The 12,752-nt window shown below is 36.4% G+C and overlaps 1 protein-coding gene across 2 annotated transcripts in view; it reads left to right on the forward strand.

Moving 5' to 3' along the window:
• LOC123533026 (Ca(2+)/calmodulin-responsive adenylate cyclase-like) overlaps positions 1-12,752 on the forward strand; it is a 160,829-nt gene that overhangs the window by 122,751 nt on the left and 25,326 nt on the right. For both annotated transcript variants that reach the window (XM_045314679.2, XM_045314678.2), the window contains exons 4-6: positions 10,642-10,760; positions 11,042-11,153; positions 12,339-12,466. In XM_045314679.2, coding sequence (XP_045170614.2) covers positions 10,642-10,760; positions 11,042-11,153; positions 12,339-12,466 — 359 coding nt within the window. The remainder of the gene's footprint in view (positions 1-10,641; positions 10,761-11,041; positions 11,154-12,338; positions 12,467-12,752) is intronic.

A 12,752-nucleotide genomic window follows, 5' to 3' on the forward strand; every position in this document is an offset into this window, starting at 1 on the left:
GTTTTAGAATTTTTATTTTAGTTAAAGTGGAGCACATAATGGCGACTGAGGTACTCGTTATACGAATACATGTATTTTATTACTTTCTGTTTAAACGCGAAGTCTGTAGTGATTGAACATGTGCAGACAGTGGATAGCTTAGTAAGGGGTTTTAAAATGAAACGGCTTGAAAACCCTGCTTGACCGTGGGGAAAACCTTCCGCAGTTGTCGTTTTAACTTTGTATTGAGCTACTCGTACCTTTTATTTTTATCTCTGATGTTGTTTACCGTTCTTCAGAAGGGATAAAAATCATTTAATGAGTAAATAGGCAAGGGGATGACGAATAAACATAAAACAAATAAAAACACGGAGTTATGAAAATTATTTCCCATGCTTACATTATTTGGCACGTCTTCTAAGTACACGTGACATTCCTTGCCACGACCTTGATGTTTATAGAACTGGCAAACATTCTGCCTGGGAGAATACTCTATGTGTGTGTTATACACATCATGATTTTTACGATGTAGTTTTCTGGGATAGATCTAATCCATTCATGTGATATGCAAGTTCATTGTTCTAATAGTTGTGATACATCTGAATGCAATTGCAACCGCCCGGTATTATACTAGTCATTGTGATTATGTTTTGCATTATTTTGTTAAAGAAGGACTTTTTTTGACATCGTCCTAATGTTAATTAAGAGATAATATATCTTAAGCGATTTGATGTTGTATAAAATCATTGTTTGGAGTTCAAATGCGAAATAATTATAGAATCTATCACGCATCTGAACGACAAATAATACTTTTATGCAAGAGCAAATGACTAAATGAGATATATTATTTCGGTTCTAACACGTTATTAAGGATTATTTTGTACAACCTTTACATCATCCACCAAATAGTTGCCTGTTTTCTGTTGATTTCTTTCATGCCGTTTGACGCTATGACGTCATAATTGTTACGTAAGAAAAATGAATTGTTGCACAATAACACGCAATTTTCAGCCGTTTTTGTTGAATAGGAAAACAAATTGGGTCATGTTAGAATGCCTAATATATAATATATTATTATTTCAAGTTTCCGTTGAAATTAAAGCTCGACAATTATGAGGTATAAATAATGACTTGGAACTTCCTAACAGCTAAACTTTCCAGGTTAGGGTTAGGGTTGTAAGTAGGCTACAGATATTATGACAAAAATGTTCCATGTATATTCTCAGTTAAATTTCTTTTTTACATTGAAACGCTACCAAGGGTAAAAGACCAGCAGCATTCAACGGTCCTTCGTTATAGGCTATAATATCACTTGATTCTGCCGATTACAATTCCTAATCCAATTCCGCAGCTATTGGATCACTCAACTTTTTCCGTCTACTCTTCAACCACAGCGACATCTTTTTAAAAGAATCTACAGAATAAACTTAAGTCTGCTATCACTTGAAGAAAATTATTCAAAAGCATAATGTAAATTGATTTTAGAAAAAAAGCTGCATTGGCCTTTAATTGTATTCTTTTCTAACAGGTTCTTCAAGCCTGGTAATGTAGATAATCATGTTCAGTCATTGATCTTGTAGTAGAGGCAGAAAGACCTGGATTCATAATGATATATAAATTCTTAAGCTATAAAATATATATTATACATTTTAGCTGGACTTTTCAAAGAATATGTAGAGCTATTACACTAACCCTTTCGTCGGTGCCAATACCAGTGTCGGCGTCGGCGTCCTAGTCCCGATTTGGTTACTTGTATCTTTTTGTATGCAAGATTGTATCGCAGTAACAACAAGTGGGTATAGATTCATACTTTACACACATTTTCATCTTGATGATCTGCAATGCATAAGTTCTACAACTCTAGTTTGCCCCATGTAACTAGTATCTCAATAACCACAAGTGGGAATAGATTCATACTTCACATGTTTTTTTGTTGTTGTTTTTTTCACCGTGATCATCTGCAATGCAACAACTCTATTTTGTGTTTTTCATACAGTTATGCTCTGCAGGACCACATTCGTAACAGATCGCATTTGTAACAGGTGTTACAAATGCGATCGCATATGTAACACGTGTTACAAATGAGATCGTATACGTAACAGAAATTAAGCACATATGTAACAATTTTTGTGACGAATGTGATCGATGCCGATTTTTGATGTGACATCTGATCACATTTGTCACATGTCATTTTCAATCGGAAAAATGAACAAAAAAGTGCATTTTTACATCTCAAACACATTTGTAACATGTTTTAGCTCACTTGTACGAAGTGACAAAGTAAGCTATTGCGATCATCCGTCCATTCACATTTTTCTTGCGAATATGACAGAGACAACATTTATCATTTGATTTTGACAAAACTTGCACAGAACTTAATATAGATCTATATCTCGGTTCCTTTCGAAAACCAGCCATATCACCTTATTTGTCTAGGAGTTATGGTCCCTGGAATGGCAATAATTACTGATTTTAGCCCTGTGAACCCGATTAAGACCACATGTTTTGTTATTTTGACTCAATATGCATACAACTTGTATACCTATAAGATCTCGGTTCCTTTCAAAGACAACCGTATTGCACCATTTATTTGACTTCGAGTTACGGCCCCCCTGATTTGGTAAAAATGCTGCTTGTGAACACAGTGGAGACTACATTTATTATTTGTTTTTCATTAAACTTATATAGGATCTCACTTCCTTGAATACAAAAGAGGCCAGATTTATTTTTTCATTTTGACCAAACTTGTAGAGGTTATATATCTATAACATCTCTGTTCCTTACGAAAACCAGCTATATAGCAACATTTTTAGCCCACCATCATCAGATGGTGGGCTATTCAAATCACTCTGCGTCCGTGGTCCGTCGTCCTTCCGTCCGTCCGTCCGTCCGTCCGTCATTCCGTCCGCCCTTCCGTTAACAATTTCTCGTTATCGCATCTCCTCAGAAACTACCAGGGAGATTTTGACCAAACTTTGTCAGAATGATGTATTGGTACCCTAGTTGTGTCCCCCTAAAAATCAGACTGGTTCAACAAATTTTTAGTAAGTTATGGCCCTTTGTTTATTTCTATAATTTACATAGATTTATATAGGGAAAAACTTTGAAAATCTTCTTGCCCCAAACCATAGAGACTAGGGCTTTGATATTTGGTATGAAGCATCATCTAGTGGTCTTCTACCAATATGATTCAAATTATTTCCCTGGGGTGTAATATGGCCCCACCCCGGGGTCACATGGTTTATATAGACTTATATAGGGAAAAACTTTGAAAACCCTCTTGTCCAAAACCACAGGGCCTAGGGCTTTGATATTTTGTATGTGACATCATCTAGTGGTCTTCAGCTAAGATTGTTCAAATTATCCCCCTAGGGTCAAATATGGCCCGCCCCGGGGGTCACATGGTTTACATAGACTTATATAGGGAAAAACTTTGAAAATCTTCTTGTCCAAACCACAAAGCCTAGGGCTTTGATATTTGTAATGTAGCATCGTCTAGTGGTTCTCTACCAAGTTTGTTGAAATTATCCCCCTAGGGTCAAATATGGCCCCGCCCTGGGGGTCACATGGTTCATATAGACTTATATAGGGAAAAGCTTATAAAAACTTCTTGTCAATAACCTACAACATTCAGATTTGGATCACATGTATGGTTTTGAGTGGACAGATGAACCTTGACATGAGTTGACCTTGATTTTGACCTAGTGACCTACTTTTACATTTCTGTAGCTACAACCTTCAAATTTGGACCACATGCATAGTTTTGTGCACTGAAATAAACTTTGACCTTGATTTTGACCTAGTGACCTTCTTTCACATTTTTGAAGGTACAGGCTTCAAATTTGGACCACATGCATAATTTCGTGTTCCGAAATGAAATTTGACCTTGATTTTGACCCAGTGACCTACTTTCACATTTCTCAAGCTACAGCCTTCAAATTTGGACCACCTGCATGGTAATTGTACCGAAACAAACTTTGACCTTTACATCGACCTAGTGACCTACTTTCACATTTTTGAAGGTACAGGCTTCAAATTTGGACCAAATGCATAGTTCTGTAATACGAAATAAAATATGACCTTGATTTTGACCTAGTGACCTACTTACACATTTCTCAAGCTACAGCCTTCAAATTTGGACCACATGCGTGGTTTTGTGTACCGAAACAAACTTTGACCTTTACATCGACCTAGTGACCTACTTTCACATTTTTGAAGGTACAGGCTTCAAATTTGGACCACATGCATAGTTTTGTATTCCGAAATAAAATTTGACCTTGATTTTGACCTAGTGACCTACTTTCACATTTCTCAAGCTACAGCCTTCAAATTTGGACCACTTGCATAGTTTTGTGTACGGAAATGAACTTTGACCTTAAGATTGACCTAGTGACCTACTTCCAGATTTCTGTAGCTATAGGCTTCAAATTTTGACCACATGAATAGGATTGTGTACCGAACCAAACTTTGACCTTGATATTGACCTAGTGACCTACGTTCACATTTTTGAAGGATCAGGCTTCAAATTTGGACCACATGCATAGATTTGTGTTGTGAAGTGAAATTTTACCTTGATTTTGACCTAGTGACCTACTTTCTCATTTCTCAAGCTACAGCCTTCAAATTTGGACCACTTGCATAGGTTTGTGTACCGAAATAAACTTTGACCTTAAGATTGACCTAGTGACCTACTTTCAAATTTCTCAAACTACAGTCTTCAAAATTGATGCACATGCATAGTTTTGTGTACAAAGAACTTTGTCCTTGAAATTGATCTAGTGACCTACTTTCACATTTCTCAAGTTACAGCTTTCGAATTTAGACCACATGCACAGTGTTGTGTACGGAAATGAAATTTGACCTTGAGCTAGTCAGTAAGTCTTGAAATTTGGAACACACAAAAATGACACATTGGTGGGCGCCAAGATCACTCTGTGATCTCTTGTTGCTGGAGTTATGGTCCCTTAAATGACAAAATTTGCTGATTTTAGCATTGTCAACATGACAGAGATCACATTTATGATTTGATTATGACCAAGCTTGCCTAGAAATTCTATATCGTAGGAATTATATATCGTTTTTCCTCGAAGAGTAGCCATATCACGCTATTTGTCTTAAGAATTATGACCCCTAAAATGGCAAAATCGCAGATTTAATAACATGTATAGTGTAGTATTACTCATGTGAGCGATAGTGGGCCATGACGACCCTCTTGTTGATAGGTTAGGTTAATATCTTGGTACTGGTTGGTTATCTGGCAATTAAACTTGGCAAGAATACCGAACGGTTATCATGACTGGTCTGTTCATAGTACTTCATGTACATGTCACTTATAAATTTCCCATGTAGGTTTTGGTTTGTAAGATTTCATTTTTATTAAATGCATGAATACATGTATATGAATATGTATGATTAAAGGGGACGATACACCACATGCAATCCCTGTTTAATTTTTATAATCGGCAATTCGCTGGTTGTATCGCTTCAACAACAAACAAAGTGCACTCGGAAATCAAGATCAAGGCAGTCTCAACTAGCATAGAAAGTCTTGTTAAAGATGAACACTGGGTATATATACATCTACGTATACTTAAAAATAGTGACTAGCTTGACTATCCGAGGACTGCTAATGGATATTGTTCTGATCCTGATGTCGTCGGTGTCCGCGGGTTCGCTGCAAGATAGGTTTTTCGTTTTCGTTTTGTTTATCTTTGTCAATTCGCATTACTTTAAACATAAAAAACTTAAACTGACGACAAATGAAATATGTCCAACTTAAAACCCTGACGTGAACTTTATTGGATTATATTTACTATGAGAGTTTTCTTGCCAGGCCTGGTGCCGGCATTCGTATGGAAACACCACTCTTATTTTGTATATCTATAGGAATGGCACGACTAACTCTATCGGTGAAGCTGGTGCAGTGGATAGTTTTGCAGATTACGAAACCGGCGGAGCGGGATGAATTCCTAGTCAGGGCCGGAATTTCCAGAGATATTGTTTCTCTCATCCACCCAGTTAATACCTTACGTATATAGGTCCGTTTTACCAGACCTGTAAACGAACATTGAGTGTAAACTCGTATATGAGCCAGGATATAATTTCAACTGAAATTAATGGGAAGAACTTACCATCGACTAGAGTGTCGAGGGACACACGTTCGAGACCGTGTGAAAACTACTCGTATCTGTTGCTATTTTCGCCACTCAGTGCTGTTTCAAGCTGGGACGTTGTCGGTTATTAATATAAAGATACTGTTGTACTGATTTTAATATTACTGACATTTGTATTAGCATTATCAGCATCATCATAATAATCATCATCATCATCATCTTGGACTGGTCCGTTCTAGGATCAATATTAAGATTAACTGCCCGAAACTGTATTACCTAAATACTGTTGAAAACAGGCGCTCTGAATCCAACAAACAAAGATAATATTCATCAAAACCATTCTACAGGGTCCCAAAATTTGAGACGTTTGCAGTAATAGGTGTAATATGATCACTACAGATTGTCAATAAATGGTGGTTATTTGTACCAAAGTATTTGGAAATCTGACTAAAGCGGGTTATGATCCGGGCACAAACATATATATTACAACAAAATAACAAAACAAATCTAAGTTCAAAGCTGTAAACTTGATCTTGGATATATACATGTAGCAACAAGGATCATGATCTCAACACACCTTCTATCCGTACTGATCATCTGTACCAAATAATTTGAAAATCTGACTTTGAACGGGCAAGTTATACGAAGGACATGAACTTATATATATAACTGCACGAACGTACAGCCTCCTCTATTTCCCGGCGGGATTATAATAAAAGAAGGCCTATTACATGTACCTCACAGACGGACTCTGTGGGGTGAGGGTTATTAGAAAATAAGGTGTATTTCCTTAAAATCTCATAGACATTAGTTCGCAGCACAAGGTCGGGCCCTCCTAGACTTAAGGCTAACGACTCCGTCCATGACAAGTTGTATATAATTTGTCCCGTGACATAGCAGCTTCCTGTTTGTCAACCAACTTGAAACAGCTCTGGATGACGAAATATAACTACAAATGTATGTCGCCACCGGGTTCGAACCAGTGACCTGGGCATGTGGGTCTACATTTCAGCAAGTCGAGGTAACAGTAGAAGTAGCCGAAGTTGTAATCATATTAAAGTGGAAGTGGCTGTGGATGCAGAAATGATTATAAAATATGAGCCACGTCACGGAAAAATTGGCATTCGGACATTTTCGTGAATTTCCGAAAAGTCTATATTTAGGCTGACCTGTGCATTTATACATAAGAATCAGGGTCAGAAAATTTCATATTTAGGTAGAATAAGCCTTCTTTGAAATAACAGCGAACGGTGTGGGCCATGATCAGACTGCGCGGATGCGCAGACTGATCTGGGCCCACACTGTTTGCAAAGCCTCGAAGATTCCCGAAGGCCCATTTTCTCATGATGCGGCTCAAATAATTTTATGATGTCATTGACCTCGACGACGACGACGCTAACTTGTGATATGCTTATGGCAGTCATTTAATGATGTTGCGATGACAACCAACTCATTGAACATTTGCAGTATAAAACTCAACATGATACATATGTGCTTCTCATGTCAACCCCCATGTTGGACAAACACATTCTTGCATACCAGACGGGGATTTCCGGTATTTTTACCGGTGCTGGAAAAATCCATCTTACACCCCGGGGTGTAAGATGACTCTCGTGCTTTAAATGACGTATTACGAACTACATATATGTAGAAGATTTATGTAGTTATTTATATTTTATTTCGAAAAACGGAATAAAAATCCAATACCTTCACAGTTCCTCTTTGTTCCTGATAGCATATTTCTCGATTCAAAACACGTTATTTTATCAAAAATTCATAATGTTACGCTGGAACTGATAAAACAAAACCGGAACTAAACATTGTTATTTGTCTTTGAAACGTCATGACGTCTTTCCTGTTTACGGACGTTGATTTCCCGCGCTTTGTTTAAATACGCTGCTATAAGAAATAGTTCTAAAAAGAAAGCCGTTCGACTGATTTTATTTTTATTATTATATCTTGATATCGGTATGCAAGAAAAAGATTCTGTCACTGGTTATAGGTGCAGATGGGAGTATCCGGCTCTCGGGTAACTGTTTAGGCGGTAACTCGGTAGGAACCTCGTTACCGCCTAAACAGTTACCCTCGAGGCCGGAAATTCCCATCTGCACCTATAACCAGTGAAAGAATCTTATATTCGTAACACATTTTACCTGTTACGAATGCGATCGCATACGTACGAAATCTGTTACAAATGCGTGGTCCTACAATGCTCCGCTTCCGACATGGCAATTTTGTATGGTGTGTGTGTAATAACCACTAGTAGCGAGAATGGTTGAAACGACACACACTTGTTCACTGTGACATGCAGTGTATAGGTTCAATAACTGTTTTTTGCTTTTTCACTAAGTTATATGCCCTTTCGCTGTTTTGTTTTAATACATTCTACTTTTTAGGGACACAATTTTGTTTAGTCGAACTTTGATGTCATCCGACATCCATTAGTTCTGAATGGAATAATTCGTCAAGGTTTTTTTTTCTGTGCAGTTCTGTGCCCTTAGATCATAATTATAAGGTCAAAATGGCAATTTGTGTTTCTGCAAAGAGCTAAGTGTTGATAGATACATGTGAACCTGCAATTTAGATAAGTGATTTTGTAATAAGATAGTAAAAAAACCTCCATTTGAATGCATTAATTGTCATTGAAAACGTCACATTGACACTTTTGTAGCCGTAAAGTTACCAAGAAAATGCACTTTATTTATGCAGTTTTTATCGATTACTTTGGCACGAGATAGAAGTTTGCTAGTGACTAATTTATGGAGGAACTGTCCCAAGTGCTTCATTTTCTTGAATATGCATTAAATTGTACCATAATGAGCTGGCTTTCATGAACGTTTTCTCGCTGAAAAAGTAATAAATTGCTATATCATTGTAACGTAGAGGAATGAAGGATCACATACAACGTATATAGTTAATTGCAAAAAATACATTTCATAAGATACATTTCTCAAGTCTATGGATGTGTGTGTGGCTACATAAAGATTTGTAGATGACAGTCATCAGGAAACATTCATTCCAGTTCATGTACCTATAAATGAAACAGAGATAAAGAAAAAAATACTTGTTGGCTATGTAACGGTAAAAATGTGGCATTATGTGCCAAATACTGGATGTTTGAAGAGTTGGCAAGCTGCGCAATTGTGTCATCAGACCTTGGAAAATGTGTTACGTTTATTTTCATTAAATGGGTTGTTTTTGTTGCAAGATTTTGGATTCTGGATACGTGATTCCTATACCGTTATTTTATTTTTGATGCATTTATCGTAGGGTTTACGGAAGACGGCTGATGTTAAGTCCAGTATCATACAGACATGTAAAACAAAAACGTTTCATTTCCCTCTTCCATGTCGTTGCAGTTGGATTTTTCTGATTAACGATGCAACAGTTTATGTAAAACAGGTAAAGTAGCTGTATGTTTCGTAGAAACTACTTAGTTGAAATATAAAAGGAGAACATGTTTACATCTTTCAAATAACTTTCCTGATTTAAGGTATGTTTATGTAATCAAGTCTGCGTAAGCCTACTGTAGATATGGTAGTTTTCGAGCAGGCTTTATTCCGGCTAGTATTTGTTAGCTTTACCCTGCTCTGTTTCTAAAATGACCTGGTCCTTCTTTCATTTTTGGTAGTACCACTTATTATTCAAAGGGATGTTCACTGAAAATTTACTGAGTAGCGAACAGTGCAGACCATGCAGATGGTTTTACCTTTGCGGCCAGTGTAGACCGAGATCAGCCTGAACTGCTCGCTATTCAGTCAATAATTTTTCAGTGGAAACCTCTTCGAAAAATAAATGAAACTGCCCAAACTGAATGGTAGACCAGGCCATTTTAAAAATTTAGCAGAGTAAAGGTTAAAAATGTCTAATTAATAGATAATCTTATGCATTTTTGTGTTTCTTCAGTTGAGAATTATAATGCTAATCTAATTTGGAGGCATATAATACAATCTGTAATACACTTAAGAAAACTAATGGCTGTTGATTTTAAGCCAAAGTTGGTCTATGACTTACCGTACATCAAAATATGCCCTTGTCAGAGTTTGTACAGGCATTATGATACATGTATAAAATCATATCGCAAAGTGACGCAACACTATTTTGTTTTACAGTGACAATTCAAGAAATAGTCTGAAAGTGGTATTTTAGGCTGATCTTTTAGATAGTTTCAGTTTCATAACCAAATCAGATTCTTAAAGTACATTACCAGTTCCTTTTCGCCTGTGTATATGACTCGTAAAAATATATCAAGTCATAATAAATCAGTATCTGATTTACTCTAAATTACTTTTACAGCGGAACAAAAGAAATACATAGAGCATTTTTCAAACAAAAGGTATGAAAGTCAGTCCAAAGATATTGATTAAACCTTCAATCATGATAAATCGATAAACTTTAATGCTACAAGACACATTAATCTTTTGATTGGATGCATTCTGTACTCACAACACATCATGTTATAAAAGATGGTATAGACGGAGAGAATGTCGGAAATTTTGAAAATTTCAAGAAAATTGCTATTTTATACATGCATCATTTTCTCTTTTAGGAGAAGTTGCTGCTCAGCGTACTTCCACAACACGTTGCCATGGAGATGAAGAACGATATAACATCCCCACATCAGGGAATGTTCCACAAAATCTACATACAGCCCTACGATGAAGTAAGGTAAGTTGTCGTATGTTTTACACACCTATGTAAAATTAACAATTTGTTGGACCGCATAAATACCTTTATATGAATATTTTTACTTTTTCAAAATATTACAGAGGTCCAAAATAAAAATTGCAAGCTAATGTTATAAGTTTAAAGAGTTTAGCGTTTGAGACAAAGTCTTACGCTCCGCAGATGCATTATAGTGTCGAGTATTGTTTAATCAAAGTATGAATAACCCGTGATTTCGGCCAGGTAATATACTAGCTACACGATATTTTATGTTTCTTTTTCAGCATATTGTTTGCAGACATTGTGGGCTTCACCAGTCTGTCATCTCATTGCTCCGCAGAAAATCTCGTCAAAATACTCAACGAACTATTTGGGCGATTTGATCACTTAGCAAAGGTATTGTACAAAAATTATTAATTGTTGAAAAAGTAATAATGGTGACGTGTTTCTTTTAATAATGTTTTGGTTACTTCATTTCTCTACGTCCGTGAAACGATTACCAGCGGCGGCAGGCTGGCGGCGTCCACAAAAGTTTTTAAAGATAACCAATAGCCATCTTTCAGTAAAATATTTTATCTTTAGATATTTGCAGCAAATATATAAACTCCTCATCAAATATATTCAGCTGTTTTTACCAGATATATAAATTAAGTTTGCATATAGGGCTACATTCATAATTAACCTTTAGCCTGCTGGCGGCAAGTGTTTCTGCCTTTGCGATCAGTGCAGACCAAGATCAGCCTGCTGATCATGGTCAACAATTCGCTATTCAGTCAGTAAATTTTCAGTGAACACCCCTTCGAATAATACATGGTGCTTGGCCAAATTGTATGATGGACCATTTGAGAAATTTAGCAGGCTAAAGGTTAAATGTCATGCAGTAACAGTTAATTGTAAAAAAAGTCAGTTTTCTTATTGGTAGTACACATTTATACTGTACATATCTATACAAGTATACAGTGTGTACATTTTCGAACCTAATGCATAGTATTGTTTAAACACTAGTCAGAATGGTTTACGGATATATTAGATTGACCAAATTTGATAACTAGCGAGATGTTCTTTGCCGTTCTGGAGTTATGGCCCTTGAAGAAGTCAAAATGGTAAAAATTTACAACTAGTCTGCTCATTAAGGAAACTATTTTTATTTTTTTGTAATGTACTTTTTATTTAGATGGTTTAGCACTCTCGTTTTGTCAACGAGCTGTTTGGTTATGCCAAACAAAGCGCTTATATCTAACTAACAGAGAGAGTTATCATTTCTGTTTGGGCATTAGAGTTATCTTTATGGGCGACTATATTGTCCATTTCATCATCTAGTAGCGAAGTTTATGGTCAAAATATTTGTTTTGTAAAAGAGAAATAAAGGATTTCTTTATTGTATAGACATTAAACCGCTGTAATGTTGATGTTCCCGTTGAACTTTTCCTATTACTGTGTGATGCAAATTCTGTTAAACTTAGATAATTTGAATATTTTACCCAGGAAAAAGGTAGCCCAGTTTGCACTGTTGTGGCTGAGTATATCAGATACTAAAACAAGAGCAACAAGTTAATGTATCTTTTTCGTTTTTGTTTTCAGAACAATCATTGTTTGAGAATTAAGATTCTTGGTGACTGTTACTATTGTGTTAGTGGTTTACCTGAAAAGCGTGACGATCATGCAAAATGTTGTGTGGAAATGGGAATGGATATGATTGAAGCTATCGAGTAAGTAGCGTATTCACATTCTCTTCGTATCCTGCCTCTTGCTAGAACTGAGGTACCTGTGATGAGCGACGGCCGTTAACGTTCTACCAGCTGTAAAATTGTTTCGTAATTCAATTGGTGTTTATCAGCGCGTTACTTGGTCTGTCTTTTCCCGAGGTTTTGGCGTTAACCATTTGTTGGAGTTCTTGAATGTGTTGGTGGTAGATGCCTTTAGGATACAGGGTCCAATTTTAACACCAACTAACATAGTTGAGATTGAATTTTCAATGGTTATAGCTGAAACGAC

The sequence above is a fragment of the Mercenaria mercenaria genome, chromosome 11 (genome assembly GCF_021730395.1).
Source record: "Mercenaria mercenaria strain notata chromosome 11, MADL_Memer_1, whole genome shotgun sequence".
NCBI lineage: Eukaryota > Metazoa > Mollusca > Bivalvia > Venerida > Veneridae > Mercenaria > Mercenaria mercenaria.